Source organism: Corythoichthys intestinalis, chromosome 2, assembly GCF_030265065.1.
Source record: "Corythoichthys intestinalis isolate RoL2023-P3 chromosome 2, ASM3026506v1, whole genome shotgun sequence".
Classification (NCBI taxonomy): Eukaryota; Metazoa; Chordata; class Actinopteri; order Syngnathiformes; family Syngnathidae; genus Corythoichthys; species Corythoichthys intestinalis.
Genome location: NC_080396.1, coordinates 12,524,766 through 12,543,748, shown reverse-complemented (window position 1 = coordinate 12,543,748; position 18,983 = coordinate 12,524,766). Strand labels below are relative to the sequence as shown.

The 18,983-nt window shown below is 37.8% G+C and overlaps 1 protein-coding gene across 4 annotated transcripts in view; it reads left to right on the top strand.

Moving 5' to 3' along the window:
* Positions 1–18,983, top strand: part of chchd6a (coiled-coil-helix-coiled-coil-helix domain containing 6a) — a 98,959-nt gene that overhangs the window by 7,082 nt on the left and 72,894 nt on the right. For all 4 annotated transcript variants that reach the window (XM_057824531.1, XM_057824539.1, XM_057824547.1 and 1 more), the window contains exons 3-4: positions 1,713–1,833; positions 5,556–5,676. In XM_057824531.1, the coding sequence (XP_057680514.1) occupies positions 1,713–1,833; positions 5,556–5,676 (242 nt within the window). The remainder of the gene's footprint in view (positions 1–1,712; positions 1,834–5,555; positions 5,677–18,983) is intronic.

Genomic DNA, 18,983 nt, shown 5'->3' with positions numbered 1-18,983 from the left:
GGGGCCGAATACTTTTGCAAGGCACTGTATATTTGAGAGACAAAGCATGTTATTTTGCCTCATTCAAATCTTAATATCTGAACATTTAAATATGTAAACTAAATTGCAATCACATTCGTAAATGAATGGCTCCTGGTTTTTGAAATGTAAATAAGCCAATCTATTGTGATAAAACAACAAAATTGCAATAACTGCAATAACCATCAAAGTGAGGTCTAACTGTATCTGTAGTCTTGAAACAAATCTGAATAAGGAAAAACATTGCAATAAAATAATGCAAACTGGTTAAACTTGAGAGTAGCTGAGATCTGTCATGACAGAAAATTACTCCTCAAGTTCAGCATTCGCTTCAATGATATCTGGCACCATCTAGCGTTGTGAATAGGTATAATGTCTAGACCGCGAATATAAGACGACCCCCACTTTTTCAGTCTTATTTCAATGCAAAAAAACGCTGTCTTATATTCGGGTCAATATGGTATATCTATTAGAGTTGTCCGATGGTAACTTTTTAACCGATATCCTGATATTTTCTAACTCCAAAAACCTGATACCAACATCAAACCGATACCGATATATGTGGTCGTGGACTTCATTTATTATGGCTAATTGTATTGTGATGCCCCACTGGATGCCTTAATAATGATAATGCTCACATACCAAATCCCAAGCATTTTAGTTTGGAGACATCTAATGGTCAATAAGCATAACTGCTGTACTAAGCTGTGACCAGCCCTTGCACAAAGGTGGAAGGCTTCTACATTCATTTTGAAGGAAACATGCATATTGGCCCATAACCGATAATGAAAAACCGATGTCGATATAATGCGATATCATTTTGAAATGCTTTTTTCGGCTACCTGTTAATATCGGACAACTCTAATTTTCAAATGTATGTTTATATGTTTTAGGGCTGCAGCTATTGATTATTTTTGTGGTTGATTTATCTATTAACTAGTTAGTTGGAATAATCGAGTAATCGGATTAGGAGCTTTTAATCCGTTGCAGAATAAATTTTAGGAGATGAAAAAGCAAAGGCTTGCTAATATTGCACTTAAAAAGAGCATTAAATGCCAACATAAAAAAACAACAACTATTTCTTCAAACTATGCAGGATTGCGCTTTCATTTAAAGATAAATTAAAATACCTGACCTGAGCGTCAAATGTTATTTTAAAAAAACAAATGATCTAAATAGAACAAAAGAACAATTGCTAACTTGCATAGCAAAAGTCTGCTAGCCTAGATGCTATAAAATGCTAATTTTTTTCACAGTACGCTTAAAAATCGTTCAAACATATATTCCCACAAAAACAGCTAAATAAACCTACTGGTATTAACTAAATAATACATTAGCTTATGTTGGTCTTAACAGGGAGCAGCTGGATTCAGCCATGTTAAATGAGTTATATCATATTCACTGTTGCCTCTAGAGGGCAGTGTATCCACCCAAATCAATAAAACAAAATGCAAACACTTTCAAAACAAACCATGACAACACCACTCTCATTAAATGAATACTCGAAGCAGCAAAATTTGATTTTTTCTGAACGGATTACTGGAGTTAATCGATTAATCGTCGCAGCACTAATATGTTTTATATTATTAATATGTATTAAGAGTGGTCGTATTTCTGAAATATATTAAACTGAATGACTGAAAATTTGTTAGCTATCAACTTCATCTTTGGTATTAATGTTCTCTTAACTCCAGGTGCTACATTCAGTGCCACCTCCAGCACTAAACCCCAGCAGAACCCCCAGCAACATGCCCATTTAAACACCCAGTCCAAGCCTAGCAAAACAGCTGCCAAAGTCCAGGAAGAACAGTGGAGGTTAGTATCAAATATGAGTATTTATTTCATGTTGATGCCGAATATAAACCAAATAAATAAATAGTGTAGCAGGCAGTAAATTGGCGTATTGGGTATGATGCAAAACACAGATTGTAGATTAAGTGTTCAAATCTAGCGTGTTCTCTACGTGCTTTCTTGAGTCTTCTCGAAGTACTCAGATTTTGTGCAACGTTTCCAAAACATGTACTGTATATTATATTTATGCAATATGTGAAATTGCCCAGAGGTGTGATAGGACTGCATCTCGTATTCTTTGATTTTAGCATAGATTATCCACTTTGGTGTTCAAGATAATTAAAAAAAATGTCAATATTAGACAGAGAAAAAAAAAGATGATTTAGCCGTTTTTCTCAAATTTTTGGGTGTGGAATACAAAAGAGATCTCGTTTTTTGTTCTCGCCAAGTTTTTTTTCCTCCATATCTTCCCTTTTTACTATGTTGTCAATACATGTACACAAATAGCTATATTTTTTGTGGAAACAGAATATGGTTAAATATACATTGCAGCTGCTGCTTTTACATTTCATTGTATGCCAATATATATAAACATATTTATATATGTATGTTTATTTTAATAAACCAAGCGTAGACTGTGCTGGCCAAAAGTATTGGCACCCCTGCAATTCTGTCAGATAATGCTCAATTTCTCCCAGAAAACGATTGCAATTACAAATGTTTTGGTAGTAATATCTTCATTTATTTTGCTTGCAATAAAAAAACACAAAAGAGAATGGAAAAAAAAAATCAAATCATTATCATTTTAGACAAAACTCCAAAAATGGGCCAGACAAAAGTATTGGCACCCTCAGCCAAATTCTTGGTAGCACAACCATTAGACAAAATAACTGCGAACAACCGTTTCCGGTATCGATCAATGAGTTTCTTACAATGCTCTGCTGGAATTTTAGACCATTCTTCTTTGGCCAACTGCTTCGGGTCTCTGAGATTTGAAGGGTGTCTTCTCCAAACTGCCATTTTTAGATGTCTCCACAGGTGTTCTATGAGATTCAGTTCTGGACTCTTTGCTGGCCACTTTAGAAGTCTCCAGTGCTGTCCTGCTGGAAGACCCATGACCTCTGAGGGAGACCCAGCTTTCTCACACTGGGCCCTACATGATGCTGCAAAATTTGTTGGTAGTCTTCAGACTTCATAATGCCATGCACACGGACAAGCAGTCCAGTGCCAGTGGTAGCAAAGCAACCCCAAAACATCAGGGAACCTTCGCCATGTTTAACTGTGGGAACACTGTTCTTTTCTTTGAAGGCCTTGTTTTTTTCCCCTGTAAACTCGATGTTGATGCCTTTTCCCAAAAAGCTCTACTTTTGTCTCATCTGACCAAAGAACATTCTTCCAAAACGTTTTCGGCTTTCTCAGGTACGTTTTGGCAAACCCCAGCCTGGCTTTTTAATGCCTATGGGTCAGAAGTGGGGTCTTCCTAGGTTTCCTACCATAGAGTCCCTTTTCAGTCTGACACCGACGGATAGACTGCTGGACAGCTTGAACTTGTTTGGATGTTAATCGAGGTTCTTTCTCCACCATCCACACAATCTTTTGTTGAGATCTCTCGTCAATTTTTCTAATCCGTCCACATCTAGGGGGTGAGCCACAGTGCCATGGGCTTTACACTAATTGATGACACGGTGCACGGTAGACACAGGAACATTCAGGTCTTTGGAGATGGACTTGTAGCCTTGAGATTGCCCATGCTTCCTCACAATTTTGCTTCTCAAGTCCTCAGACAGTTCTTTGGTCTTCATTCTTTCTCCATGCTCAATGTGGTACACACAAGGACACAGGACAGAGGTTGAGTCAACTTTAATCCATTTTAACTGGCTGCAAGTGTGATTTAGTTATTGCCACCGCCCGTTACGTGCCACAGGTAAATAACAGGCGCTGTTTATTACACAAATTAGAGAAGCATCACATGATTTTTCAAAGGGTGCTAATTAGGGCTGCAGCTATCGATTATTTTAGTAGTCGATTAATCGATGAACTAGTTTGTTGAATAATCGAGTAATCGGATAAGGAAGATGAAAAATTAAAATGCCTGAGCTGAGCCTCAAATGGTATAAAAAAATATTTAAATAAGGATTTATGTACAACAAAAGAACAATTCGCTAACTTACATAGCAAAAGTCCACTCGCTTAAATGCTATAAAATGCTAACTTTCTTGCATTTTTTTTTTTTTTACAATGCTCTTAACAAATGGTTCAGACACATATTCCCACAAAAAATGGCTAAATATACCCATAAACTAAATTACGAATGCATTAAAAAAAAAAAAAAAAAAACATTAGCTCAAACAAAAACTTATGTTGGTTTTAACATGGAGCAGCTGGATTCAGCCATGTGAAATGAGGCAGACTAGAGGGCAGTGTATCCACTCAAATCAATAAAACTGAATGCAAACACTTTCAAAATAAACCATTACAACGCCACAATAATTAAACGAATACTCGAAGCAGCAAAATTTAATTCGAAGCTTTTTTTTTCTAATCGAATACTCGAGTTACTCGATTAATCGTTGCAGCACTAGTGCTAATACTTTCATTCCATTTTTGGAATTTCGTGTAAAATGATAAGGATTTTTTTTTTTCATTCTCTTGTTTTTAGATTTTTTTGGGTGTTTTTTCAATTAGAAGCAAAATAAATCAAGGTATTACTATCAAAGCTTATGTAATTGCAATCATTTTCTGGGAGAAATTGAGCATTACCTGACAGAATTGCAGGGGTGCCAATACTTTTGGCCAGCACTGGATGTGAAGTAGTGCTATTCATATATTTTTTTCTGATAAAAGCAAGGGTTCTACAGTGAAAAAATTTTTACAGAGAAAAAATAATGTCAGTTTTGTATTGCACACCCCAGAATTTCTTTCAGATAGAGCTAACAGACCTAAAACAACAAAAGTGTTCCTCAGTGTAATCCAAGCGTACATAAAGTTCAGCTTTTTTAAATAGAAATTGTATTTATCCAAAGGGGGAAAGTTACTTATGGCTTCCTGGCCATTTGTGAAAATGTAATTGTGTAATAATTGAGTTTATTGCTGTGGCTCAGCAATAACACTAAAGTCTTTGCAAATGTTTTCAGCACTTATCCTCAAATATATTTCACATATTTAAACACAAATCAAGGGAATGACTTTAAAAGGGCTTGGGTTAACACTTTAAAATCCTGTGGTTGTTGCACACCAAAATGGAAAAAGTTATTGTCCTTGAAATAATGTTTTAATTTTCTAATGAAGCTTGTGAGTCAAGAACACCAGCCACCCATTTCAAATACCAGTTATTATGGAGTGCTGGAAACTATTCCAGCTGACATTAGGACAACACACTGAGCTGGTCAACTGTCACCTGAATGGTACATAGTACATATACAGAGACCAGCAACAGTTTGTATTTACATTCACGCCATTACTGAGTGGGAACTGAGCCTACGTTCCATGCACCAAAGTCAGATAAATATACTACTACGCCATCACTGACCAATACAAGTATTAACATGTATTATTAGTACTATTTTTTGCTTTTAGTTATACATGCATGCTTATAAGTGAGTTAAATCTGACATGTGGTCTATGCTGACCCCTTGAGGAATTTAATGTTAAATGCATTGCAATAGACAGTAGGAAGGCAACGGAATGCAGACTTTATGGGGGCCAGCGGACAATGAAGACATGATTATGCATCTGTGTCTTTCCAGGGCTGATCACCAAAAGAGCATTTTGAGAGAGGAGACAAGAAAAGGGAAGGAGGACATGATTAAGGAGATGAGTCAGGAGAGGCAACATACACGTGAGGAGGCTGAGAAGACCAGACACTTGGTACATACACACACGCAATGAAGTTGACATTGTAAATAACAACAGTATGCAATTATTTGCAAACCATTTTCAATCTATATTAAATTGAATACATTACAAAGAGAGGCTGTTTAAGTGGAAAAAATTGAGCGTTATGTTATATCCCCGAAAGGATCAGTTGTTTACAAGCAGAAATGAGGCAAGATTCACCACTTTGTCAAAAACCATTCGACAAAAATTTCCGCTATGCATTTTTATATACTCCAGTTTGCTCGGCATTGAGTCGGGAGGGACCGACCCCGCCGCTGGCCGAGCAGCGACTTGCTTTGCAGTCACAGCACCACGCTGTGACACTGCACGCTCCCTCTCCTCTCAGGAGGGAGGTATTTCCGCTCCGATTAGTCCAATCACTGAGTGCGCTTTTTGTCCACGTGATGCTAGTCGAAAAGTTCGGTTGGCGCAGTGCGAATGCTGGACTTTTTCAACAACTCCTTTGCAAGTGTTGCTGCGAGGTAGCTCTCCAACCGGTCACTGGCCCTCTTGGTCTAGTGTGAGAGCGCCCCAAGTCACACCAGACAAAAAATGTGCAGTGAAGAGGAAAAAAATAAGTTGCACTGGAGTATAAGTTGCATTTTTTAGGGAAATTTATTTAGTAAAATCCAACACCAAGAACAGACATGTCATCTTGAAAGGCGATTTCAAATAAAAATAGAATAGAGAACAACAGAGTAACCTCCGCATTTCGCCAGTCCCTTACAAGATTCTCACAAACTCCCAAATTTTTTTTCCTGCTGCTCGATTACCGTGTTCGGCTGCATATTTCACTACTTGCAGTTTGTAATCTGCAGAATATGATTTTCTTTTGGGTGGCATTTTGTTAAGCCCTTCTCAGTTGTTTTTATTTGTTTTTATGAGTTATTGCCAATGTTAAAACACAGGCCTTGAGCGCCCTCTTGCGGTTTAAGTGAAAATAACATGTGAAATGACATCATGTGTTAATAATTTCACACATAAATCGCTCCAGAGTACAAGTCGCATCCCCAGCCAAACTATAACAAAAAAAAAAAAACAAAAAAAACTGACTTATAGTATGAAAAGTATGGTACTAATTTCAAGACTTGGGATACATTTTCTCAATATGGACTTGTGTAAAAATTTTCCTACTTCTAATGCTAGTGCTTATACTGCAGTGTATGCAAAGGTCAGTTTTCTGGATCCTCCTAATGCAACAAAGCAGTTACAGTCTTTGGCATGATCTTGCCAGGAATGGGTAATATCAAAAAATAAATTGTCCATGCGTTTTAATCTTAATTATTTGTTGTTTTATTACTGATTGCATTTCATTTTTTAAAAATATATTTGGCGGAAAATACAGGCAAGACTGAAAAAACAGTTTCTGCTCTTGCACTCGTCTTTAAAATAAACTGCTGTATTTTAAGCCAAAACAACTGTTGTGTTTGATAGAACAATATGTCTATTGACCCCACTCACCAACGTCACACAATGACGTGTCGCTGTATCTGGCCACCATATTGTTAGTCATTTTTTATCCGTATTCTCAATGGTTTCAATTTGTCGTGCATTTATAGTGCAATTCATGGAAGCCCCGGTGCTTTCAGACGCTGTAAACTCATTGGATGCGTTGCATAAAAGGCGTTATGTGGAAAAGCTTCAGTCTATCCATTCGCCAGATCCATATTTGATGCCTATATGCCTATATTTGATGTCTTGTCCACAGAAACTCAGCCTATTCTCACGAAACTTTGAAAAACTTTAAGAGCAGCACTCTAAGCAACATTACCCCGTGTGACCCTTTACTTTCAATTTTCTAAAATGGCGACAATCAATAAAAAAAAAGTTGACTGCGATGGCTGACGCATCAAGGATAGGTGGATATTGGACTATTTCTTCAATACAATACGCAACAACTGTGTCTACCTCATTTGCAAAGACACAGTCGCTGTTTTCAAAGAGTTCGATGTGACGCGATATTACCGAACAAGACATGCTGACATGTACGACAACATTACAGGGAAGATACGCAGCGAGAAATTATAGCAACTTGAAGCTAGTTTAATTTCACAGCAGCAGTATTTCGCAAGAGCCCGAGTGTCGAAAGAGAACGCCACAAAGGCGAGATTGTTGAAATTATGAATTGAAAAAAAAAATAATAAAGCAAATGTGACTCACAGAAGGGCTTGCTAAAAATTGTTTAAATATATTGTTCTACGTAAATCAGCCAAGGTAGCCCCCCACATTTTTACCACACCAAATCTGGCCCCCTTTGCAAAAAGTTTGGACACCCCTGTTTAACTGATGATCCGTAGACAAGGCCAGCTTCTTTCACTTGGTACCAGCTAAATAAAATTCAAAAAATAATGATGGCGGAAGAACTAAACATCTTGAATTTGAAACTGTATGTTGTCGGCGATTAGCCTCGCAATGATCTTAATTGTGGTTGTCAGCCCAAAACCCTCTAAATATATATTAAATGCATCTTACCAGGTATAAAATGACTACTACATAGTTTGTGGTGATCGTTTGGTGCCCAGTTTTCTCGTCGAATTGCAGCAGTCCATCTCGCTCTCCTCCCCAGGTCTCTCGGAATACGGTATAACTTCAAGTCTCTCCGTCTATCTTCGCTGTTACTGCAACCAACCGCCACACACGCCTTCTCCATTTTGATTATTAATGTTAATGAGCAGAAAAACACGGCATAATAGGAGGAATTTACGTAGCGGCAATGCGTAAACACGACGAGCTGACGGACAATATGGCGCGGAGGCGTGGTTGTGACGTCATGTGAGTGGGGTCTATATGCTGCCATAGTTGATTCATTGCGCATTAAGCCCCCAAACTATTTTTAATTTGTCCGTTTTACCCTGGAAACCCCCGTTTACAGACGTCGTGCAACCGCTTTTGTTTCAACCCAGCCATAAAACGAAGGTAATTAATTATATTTATTATTCAAAATGTCTGTCATTTTTAGCTTAAAATCATTAATTGATGTCTAATATTTCATTTTTTAAAAAAAGCGGCTTTAAAAAATTATTCACTCGCATATTTTAAACTTTAAAGCAAATTACGTCACAATGAAAAAACTGGTGTCTGTAAAAAAGACACAGATATCTACCTCATAACGATTGCTAAATTGTATGTTTATGTTACTGTTGCATTTTCCTCAATATGTTAGATGATAGATAATCGATCCAAACAAAGAAAAATGGGAAAAAAACGTTTAAAAAGGTAAATATATTGAAAAGAACATCTCAACCACCCCTTGATGTCTGCGATTTCTGCATCGCGACCCTTGTTATATTACCGTGTTTCACCCATAAAATCCCCCAAAATCCAACCGTGGCCATTCACAGCTGTGTCTTGACACTCAGTGATACATGCTACATGGAGTTTTTGGATCGAAACAAGGTAAGTACACTATAATATGTCGTTAAAGTCATGGTGTCTTTAATTCTGCTCTTCCATGCTCTCACCTCCAGTTAGGGTTTTGCTGTTTGAAATTGTTTTTTTTTCTAAATGCCCTCCTGTTCAAAATTTTTCTTCCCCCAGAAAATTGAGATTTTAAGCTTTCCAATGATGTATCACACGTGCATATCGGACAATTATGAAATTTGTCCAAATCGGGGGTCTCAAAGCGGAACTTTAAGTCTGAGTGTTTTCCGCCATATATATTTTTTAAACTATTTATTTATATTACTCCCCTCCCCTATACGATCCCAGTATAGATTTCTTTTAAACCCCAGTTTTTACAATGGCCCAATGTGAGGGTCAGCATTACATGTGTAACTCTATTTTAGTCTTCGGTTTGCCTCCTCATCCTTTTTTCATCATCTCCACTTACGTACTGTCCTTCCATCTTCACAATTTCCGCTGTTTCCTTGCATTCACCTATTGTTCGCTCCCATCTTCCTCTTTACTCTATCTGTCCTGGTCTTTCACCCATTCCATACCAACCGATCACCTCAAGCCTCCTGCCCCGGAGACTGCATTATCAGCGCAGTGCAAGTGGTAAATTGCTCCCTGAGAGTTTCCTGGTGCTGGAGATAGGAGTGGTGTGTTGGTGGATTGGTTGGAAGGAGAGAGGAGAGCTTGTTTTACACGTCAGCCGTGGCCTATTTCATGTGACTCCTGTCCTTTTGCACCTGCTTCCCTCCCTCGCTTTGATAAGGCATGCTGCCGTGGCAGCCTTATCTTCACTCCAACATTCTCTCCCTGTTAATAGAAAGTCACTAGAGGGACATAGTGAGTGCAACAACTGGTCCAACAAGACTGGACGTGCTGATGCCAAAGGCGCCTCGTAATTACACTTTCCTGTGCTATGAATTCTTATACGCGCATGCAAGTCAAGTGTGCGGCAGCTTTGCGCTCACTCACTCGGAACTCAAATTAGATTATTTTCCTATTATCGCTCCAGAAAATGTAATGGCTCAACATTTACATGCTGTGAATGCTCAAGCATGTAAAGTCAATTTCTTGTACTTTTTAATTACTTTTTAATGTGTTATTTTAAACATAACACAACCTGATTTGATGTTTTAGAATATATATATATATTTTTACATTTTTTGTTTCAAAATTAAGTTTTTGGTCATTATTATTCACACTTTGGCTGCCATTGACAGTGATAGACGTCTAAATCCAGTTTAACTGGGAGAGGCTGTACGATCACTTCCAGCCTTGAAATGGATTGGACGTCTATTGCTGTTAATTGGTGTTTTCAATATCAATTTCCTTCTTTTACCAACTATCCCAACACATACACTGTGGCAGAGATAGTTAATTTGTCATTATCTTTTACGAGAAGATTGTTTAAAATACAATTTCTTCTTGTTTTACGTGTTTATATTATATCTGTGCCGATTACCGGTTTCAAGGTATTCCGTGGTATGAAAACGTCATTGTTTCAAAACAGCAAAAAAATTCTGTCGTACCGTTCCTGCGGTTGTAGTGATTTTTTTATGTTCCAAAAATGCAGGGAGAAATCCCTCACTTGCAGCTGCAAAGCTCAACCCTCCCCCCCGGTTTTTGCTCAGTGTCAGTAATCCAGCTGTGCTACACGATGGCTGGAGAAGGTGAAACTCTTGAACTTTTTGCTCCCATCGAAGAAAATTCTTCGGCTACAGAAAAGTTACAGACGGCCGCGGCTTAGAGGAGGAGGGCCAACAGACATGTAAAACATGTTTTCGGAGGGTGGCTGCTGAGGAGTCAGTACCTCTAATATGATTTCACATTTATACAAAATCAAAGGTTAGTAAACACTGTCATGAATGTTTTGCCCCAGCTACGAGAGTTAACTCCAGCGTGTTTAGTGTGTCTAGCGGTGGTAAACCGTGGTGTGTGTATGTTGTAAACATGAAACGAGTCATACACATGTGCTTTTTATGGAAAACAATTAAATTATTTTTGTTCTGATGGTAATAATGTTGAGCTGTGGGTTTGTGCTCACCTAAAGGACAGCATTTATTTTACTTTTATTTGGAATATTTGTTATTTTTTATTTTTAAAAAAATCATAACTTCACATTTTACTTACGGTATATCCTCCTCGACCTCACTGCCGCCTTCGACACAATTTCCCATACAATCCTTCTCAACCGACTCTCCTCCATTGGTATCACCCACACACCCTTTTAAATGTGTACGCCACTTCGCCGTACGTTCAAAATCTGTACGTATTTCGTGCATTATGTTTATTTCTCCGTTCGGATTTTGTCACCGTTTCGGCAACGAGACAATGTGCGTTACTATGTTGGTTGAATGACGCGAGAAAAGTCAGAGACACGGAGAAAGAAGAGCGGGAGTGGCAAGGAGGGAAGAGTGTTGTGACGGTGTTGCAAACGCGATGCTTGGCTAGGTGGCTTCAATATTTCCTGACTGTAGCTGACAGGCTCCAATCTACGCCCACTGGATATCATATGCATATAGAACCAGATGCAAAATGACAGACTCGGCGGCATTAGTAAAAAGCCGCCATTTTAAAGCAGGAGACTTCTCAGAGAGGCTCTGTTGTAGTGAACCTTCCTAGCGAGTCTATGTAACTTTTTATCTAAAATACTCCTAAATCGGCAAAATCTTGACTTGACTCTATCTTAAAAGGACGAAACAGTTTTGAAACTTTCACATGTCGAAAGTAGACAGAAGGGAATTAATGCAAAAATGGAACTAACTTTAACAGTTGATTCACAACATTAAATGACTTTCAAACATAGCAAAGGTTACTTATGTTTTTTGTTTTTTGGGGGGAAAAAAAAAGAAAAAAAGAAGTAAAACCAGTTACTTTGCAAAGTTAACTAATTACTCTTACATTCAGGTAACTGAGTTACTAACTCAATTACTTTTGGGAGAAGTAATTTGTAACTGTAATTAATTACTTTTTTAGAGTAAGATTAACAACACTGGTCATAAAGATACAGTCTGCAGAATGAAAGCGGAGATTTTATTCTGCCAATTTGTTGCCGAACACAATTTGCTGGCAACTATTGCTGATCACTCCTCAGCAGAGGTTGCGCTAGACTTTTTCGTTGTCTGTCATTTTGATTGACAGGGTCATAAAAATCCGGTCATAATCTATTTTTACCCGTCACTTAAATTTTTAAAACGATGACATTGTGGTGACCCTTTGTTTGGCATAATTCACCTTCCGTACTTGTGTGTCCATTTGGCCGAGCGCGTTACCGGTGTAGGTTCAAGCGCCTACACCGGCTACGACAGTCACGTGACAGAGATACTTAAGAGCCGCGCGCGGTCCCCTCACTATCCACTCGCTCTTGCTATATGATTGGCCGAAGAGTCGAAATGCTCTCCCGTGAAATGCCTGTTTAAAAATGTTCCCGTTGTTACTTCTTGCGTTCGCTTATAAGTGCCCATTTAAAAAGGAAAAGCGATTGATGATACTACACACAGAGCGTATTATTAACAAATGTTAAAGTTGTATAATCATATAGCGAGAATAAGAAACGTCACTGACAAGCGCAGGCCCCCGCGAGTGGATAGTGAGGGGAATAGGATAGTGCGCCTACAGCTAACAAGACTCTTAACATTGCATACCGCTTCAACATATTCAATAGTATTTAGTTTTCATTCATTTTAAATTAATATTCTGTCCGAACAAGCTTAACAGAGAATCCCCACTGTGCCATCACACATCAAGCAGATGAATATGTAACTTTTTCTCCGCAGTGACAAAAACAGCTGACTGTGGCCCCAATAGGTAGGTAGCCTACCATATGTAGCATATGGAACAATGAAATTAACAGTTCACCTGCTGTGGCCTGAACGTAGTCTCACACTTTCCTCCTGGTGCGCATGGACTTGAATTGCGTGCCCGCTTGTGCAGTCCCTGTTTTTTCACCTCTTTTATCAACAGCATCGTCGTTTTGGGGCTTTTTGAAGAAACTTTGGACACTCAGTTGCCTTGACATTTTTTCAGAGTAAGGCCAACGACGTCATGCATCAAGAGAGACAATAGCTAATTAATATGCTCACTCGCCACCCTGTGGTCTGGGGTGTGAATTGCAACCGGTCAAAATGACGGATGGACTTCAGTTTTTTCCGTCACCATTTTAAAAAATCGGTCAACGACGGAAAATATTCGGTTAACGCGACCCCTGCTCCTCAGATTTAGCAAAAAAAAAAAAAAAGTTCCCTAACTCAAAGATTGGATCGGTAAGTTAATTTTATCAACTGACCTCTTTAATTTATAATTGGACACACCATCGAAATACCGTCAAGTCAAACTGAATTGCGAGCTGAAGTGCCATGAATTGCAGCCAGCGAAAGAGATGATAGAAATTGCCAAAAGTGCTACATACAATTATAACAAAAGTCACTGTTAATTTTTAATAACCATGATGTAGCTGAAGATATTGATTGTTCTTTGATTGCACCAGGTTATATGCTACAATATTACCAATAAATTCATATTATTTTATAAATTACATTTTTGTTTCATATTGCACGCTGTATACAACGTTGTAAGATTAGTCACCAATTGTTCTTTGATTCCACCAGGTTATATGTTACAATATTACCTATAAGTTCATATTTTAAAAATTGAGTTTTATTGTTGTTTCATATTGCACTCTATGTAAAACGTTGTAAGATTAGTCACCAATTTGTAAGGGCATACGTCACTATTTGTAAGATTGCCAACGGTCTCGGATTGACAAGTATGCATTAGGTCTTTGGAAGTAAGAAGTACATTGGTACACTCGCCACTTCCCTCTGGGCGACACCAGATGGCAACAAAACCATATTTGACATTTTGTCAGCGACACCATTCATATCTCCTTTCTCCTTTGGCGACGTAATAGATGAATGGTTTGTGTTGTTGTGTTTTGCTCAAGTTAAAATATAAAATCCTAAGTTTTCTTTTGCTAATTTACTTTGATGATTCAACCTACTCTGTAACAACTATAGCCCTTCATCTTGTCGTCCTTCTATAGTTATAAATTTGCTGCAGTGGCACAAAGACTGTTTTTTTGAACCAATCAAACACTAATTGTAAACGTAGAAACACACAACTAAGTATATTACACACAATTTTAAAATGCAAATAATCTTTGCAATACCTTGTTCAAAAAACAGTTTAATATTTTTAAATAAATAGTAAGACTGTCAAACGATTAAAATTTTTTAATCAAGTCAATCACAGCTTAAAAATTAATGAATCGTAATTAATCGCAGTTCAAACCATCCCTAAAATATATTCCAATATTTTTCTGTAAATTATTGTTGGAATGGAAAGACACAAGAAGGACATAAACATTCAACATACTGTACATAAGTACTGTATTTGTTTATTATAACAATAAATCCACAAGATGGCATTAACATTATTAACATTCTTTCTGTTAAAGGGATCCTCTTGTAGTTCTTAAAAGATAAATTTGAGTACAAGTCATTGTAATTTTATATTACAACCCCTCTTTAACATTTTCGTTTTAATAAAGTTGGTAAAATTTTCAATCAAAAAATAAACTAATAGTTTAACTACATAAGGTAGTGATTGAAATACACCACAAGGTGTCAATGGGGAGTTTTAAATTAATTAGAGATCTAGCCAAGGCAAAGTCTGAGTAAGTTTTAGGTGTATTTTGCATAGTTATTTTGATTGGGAATGGCAGTTCCCTTTGCATTGAGCACTTTTCTTTTTGTGAATATTTTTTTTTTGACAGATAGGAATATTATTTTTGTTGTGCTTTCACCAAATGATGCTGTACCGACCGTTCCGTCCAAATGCATGATGGGAAGTTGGGCAACCATGACTGTCAGTGGTGGCTGCAAATGGTGTACAGGATGTTCAGCGTTGTTTAATTAAGCGTGTTAAGAAGTAGATCGTTTCCTGCGAGAGATAGAATTATTACTTTTGTTGTGCTATCGCTAAATAATACTGTAGCGACTTAACTGTTCCGCCCAAATGCATGATGGGAAGTTGGGCAACCATGACTGTCAGTGGTGGCTGCAAGTGGTATACAGTATGATCTGCATTGTCTTCAACAAAGCGTGCTAAGAAAAAAGATAGTTTCCTGTCACTCTTCCCCACGTCGTTCGCCACTATACTTATATTTGTTATATTTGTTGTGAAAGAGTTGCCAAAGCTTAACCCAATAAAAGATGCAGTCCAATGAACACCTGTGTCCTGGCACTCGCGTTTCTCTGCCTTTTCGCTCTTAATGTGCTAAAATGTTATCATTGTAAACTGTTTTAGGCAACACATAAACGGGTCATTCCGTGCATGCGTTAATTGCGGCAAATATTCTAAGGTGATTGATTAAAAAAAATAATCACCGTCCGTTAACGCGATAAATTTGACAGCACTAATAAATAGTAATTAACTCTTGGAGTTTAAACAAACAATAATGATAATAACATTCAACATTTATTTTAATCAGTCACCATCCTTCTTCTTGACCCTTTGCTAGTGTGTTTTTTCTGTTCACGGTAAACTTCAGATCTGCGTGATTGTTGCGCAGACAATTCGTTTTGGGATAACTTCTAACATAAGTAATATGATGCAGCACAATCTGAAGGAGAAAAAGAAGGCATATATTTAATTGAAGCGGCTACACCTGGTGATGAAGCGAGTCACAGCATCTCTTAGATCGGAGGCTTCTATTCAAAGGAATATAGTAGTTCCACTCACTCTCTTGGGAATCGGTTTGTTCATGAAACCACGCTTGCAAATCGATCCAGATGTTTTCTTTGATTGGACTCACCTACCTGCCTTGTTTACACTTAATGACATGTCGTCAGCTGGAGATCCGGCAGCAGCGCCACGTCTTCCTGACTCGGGGAGCACATTCAGACTTTGTTAATGGGTGTGAAAGAAACAGCTGTGTACACGCTCAGAGAAAAGCGAGCGGATGCAGATGAGGACAAGATTCATTTCCACACTACATATTAACTGCTAAATTGCCTCATGTTGTATCATGTACTCATCTGACTGCTTATTTAGTCAGAAATTGGATCTCGCTGATATTAAGCAATTGAAATGAGCGAAAACAAGTTAAATCTCTTGAATCTTGTTTGATTTCCCATACTTCAGACAAGAGTTTTCAATGAAAATGTTGGCTCATGCTTAGAATTTTACATTTTTATGTTCTATGTATGAGCTTTATTCCATTTTGGCACAATGCTTACTAGGGGTGTGACAAAATATCGAAATGGTGATATATCGTGATACTTCGTATTAGGGCTGCAGCTATCCATTATTTTAGTAATCGATTAATCGATGAACTATTTAGTTCGAATAATCGAGTAATCGGATAAGGAACATGAAAAATTGAAATACCTGAGCTGAGCCTCAACCGGTATATAAAAATAAATAAATGAGGATCTATGTACAACAACGGAACAACTGGCTAATTTACATAGCATAAATTCGCTAGTTTAAATGCTATAAAATGCAAATGTTTTTTTTTGTGTTTTTTTTTTAACAATGCTCTTAACAAATGGTTCAGACACATATTCCCACAAAATATGGCTAAATATAAACTGAATTACAAATGCATTAAAAAACATTAGCGCAAACAGAAACTTAGCTTATGTTGGTCTTAACAGGGAGCACCTGGATTCAACCATGTGAAATGAGAAAGAAAAGAGGGCAGTGTATCCACTCAAATCAATTAAACTAAATGCAAACACTTTCAAAATAAACCATTACAGCGCCACTTTAATTAAACGAATACTCGAAGCAGAAAAATTTTATTCGAATATTTTTTTCTAATCGAAAACTCGAGTTAATCGATTAATTGTTGAAGCACTACTTTGTATCCCAAAGGGTTATCGATATGCTCCTGCAAGAATCGAGATATCATTTTAAAAAGGTGTTAATGTCTTAAAAAAAAAAAAAAAAAAAAACAAGAAGTTGCTACCAAAATCTTCCACCATAATAGTGTCTCACTTAACTCTAAGGCTGCCTTGACGGTGCTCGACACCCAATCCATTTAGAATGGGAACGTTCGCTCATTCGAAACCAGAGCATTCACAGTCATTCTGTCAGATTATCAGAGCATTTATAGGTCACTTGCTGTTCATTTTAGGGCTTTTCCAGGTAATTTCCTGTTGAGTTTGAGGCATTGCCTATTTGTTTGGGTGATTCCCAGGTCTGTAACACAAAATGAACAGGAAGTTACCCATAAAAACCCCAAAATCAACAGGAAGTAACTGAAAATCAGCAGGTAAATGACCTTACATGGCCCAAAATTACCTCATTGCCTGGCATTGGCTGCTACTGACTGCCATAGACGTTCAATCCGTTTGAAGTGGGAGGGATGGCAGCGAATGAACGAATGTTCATTCGCTGCCACCCTCCCAGTTCAAATGGATTGGACGTCTACCTTATTTTTCGGACTATAAGTCACAGTTTTTTTCATAGTTTGGCAGAGGGTGCGTCTTATTCTCTGGAGCGAGTTATGTGTGATTTTTCTATGGTCGGGTCGGGCCGACTTCTCTCTCGCCAACTTATTTTTAAATAAATATATATTCATATATTTATACTAAAATGTATGGCTGTTAACTAAAATAAATAATTTGGTTAAAACAGAGAAGGCGCTGTGCATGCCTGCGCACTGAACGCAATGGCCTTGCTCTCTTTTCACTCTTCCCCACCCGCGCTCTGGCGCCCTCCGCGAGCATCCTGGTAGTTCCTTTTCGATATGGAGCAGCTATAGGAGTGAAAAACAAAGTAAAGACAGGGGAATTGAAAAGCAAACAACTGCGGTAAGAGTGGGATATGGACAGGATTCAAATTGATTGTTGAAGATGCTATACGGAAAACTGTGTCGGCTTCACTAGATGTAAATTAATGTGGCGCTTTGGTCTCATACGAGAAATATATTTAACAAACTTTTCCAGCGTTATTTCGTTGTGTAAATGCATCTATAATGATAATAAAAATATGTAGACCATTTAAACATTAAGAAAACTTTAGAAACGTTAAGAAACGTTTTTTCTTTTTCTGCTAACTCGTGAAGATTAAAATAAATGTCAAATCCGCTATCCACTGTTAGAACAGACACGCAAATATAAAAGATATAAATATTTATTGAATATCCATGTTACAGTTTTGTTTAACTGAGAGAATCGTTACAAAAGACAGGCTTTAATTTGTTATCATAATGCACATATGCACCGGACAAACATGATCACACAAAACGCAACCACGCATCGCATCCCCGCATTTCCTCCTTCTCCTGAGTCTTCACAAATAAAACATAAAATTTCTTTTTTTTTTCGGGCTCATGCCTACAAATAAAACATAAACTTTCGGGGGTTTTCGGGCTTGGGCAAGAAAATCAAGTTAATTGATTGGGCTCGGGCTGCGTCGGGCTTTAATAACTGCGGGCCGGTCGGGTCGGGCTGGATTTTTTTTTAGGCCCGATCGAACTTCTGTCGTCATTTAATGTTAGCATACCATACACCTAGTGAGCCTATTGTTCTCTATTGTATTTTAAATTGCCTTTCAAGATGATATGTCTGTTCTTAGGCCTGGATTCTATCAAATAAAGTTCCCCCCAAAAATGTGACTTATACTGCGGTGTGACTTATATGTTTTTTTCCTTTTCATTGCGCATTTTTTGGCTGGTGCGACTTATACTCAGGTGTAACGTATAGACCCTACTCACCAACGTCACAGAATGACGTGTCGCTGTATCCGGCCGCCATATTGTCCGTCAGTGTTTATCCGTATTCTCAATGGTTTCAATTTGTCGTGCAATTTATAGTGCAATTCATGGAAGCCCTGGTGCTTTCAGACGCTGTAAACTCATTGGATGCGTTGCATAAAAGGCGTTATGTGGAAAAGCTTCA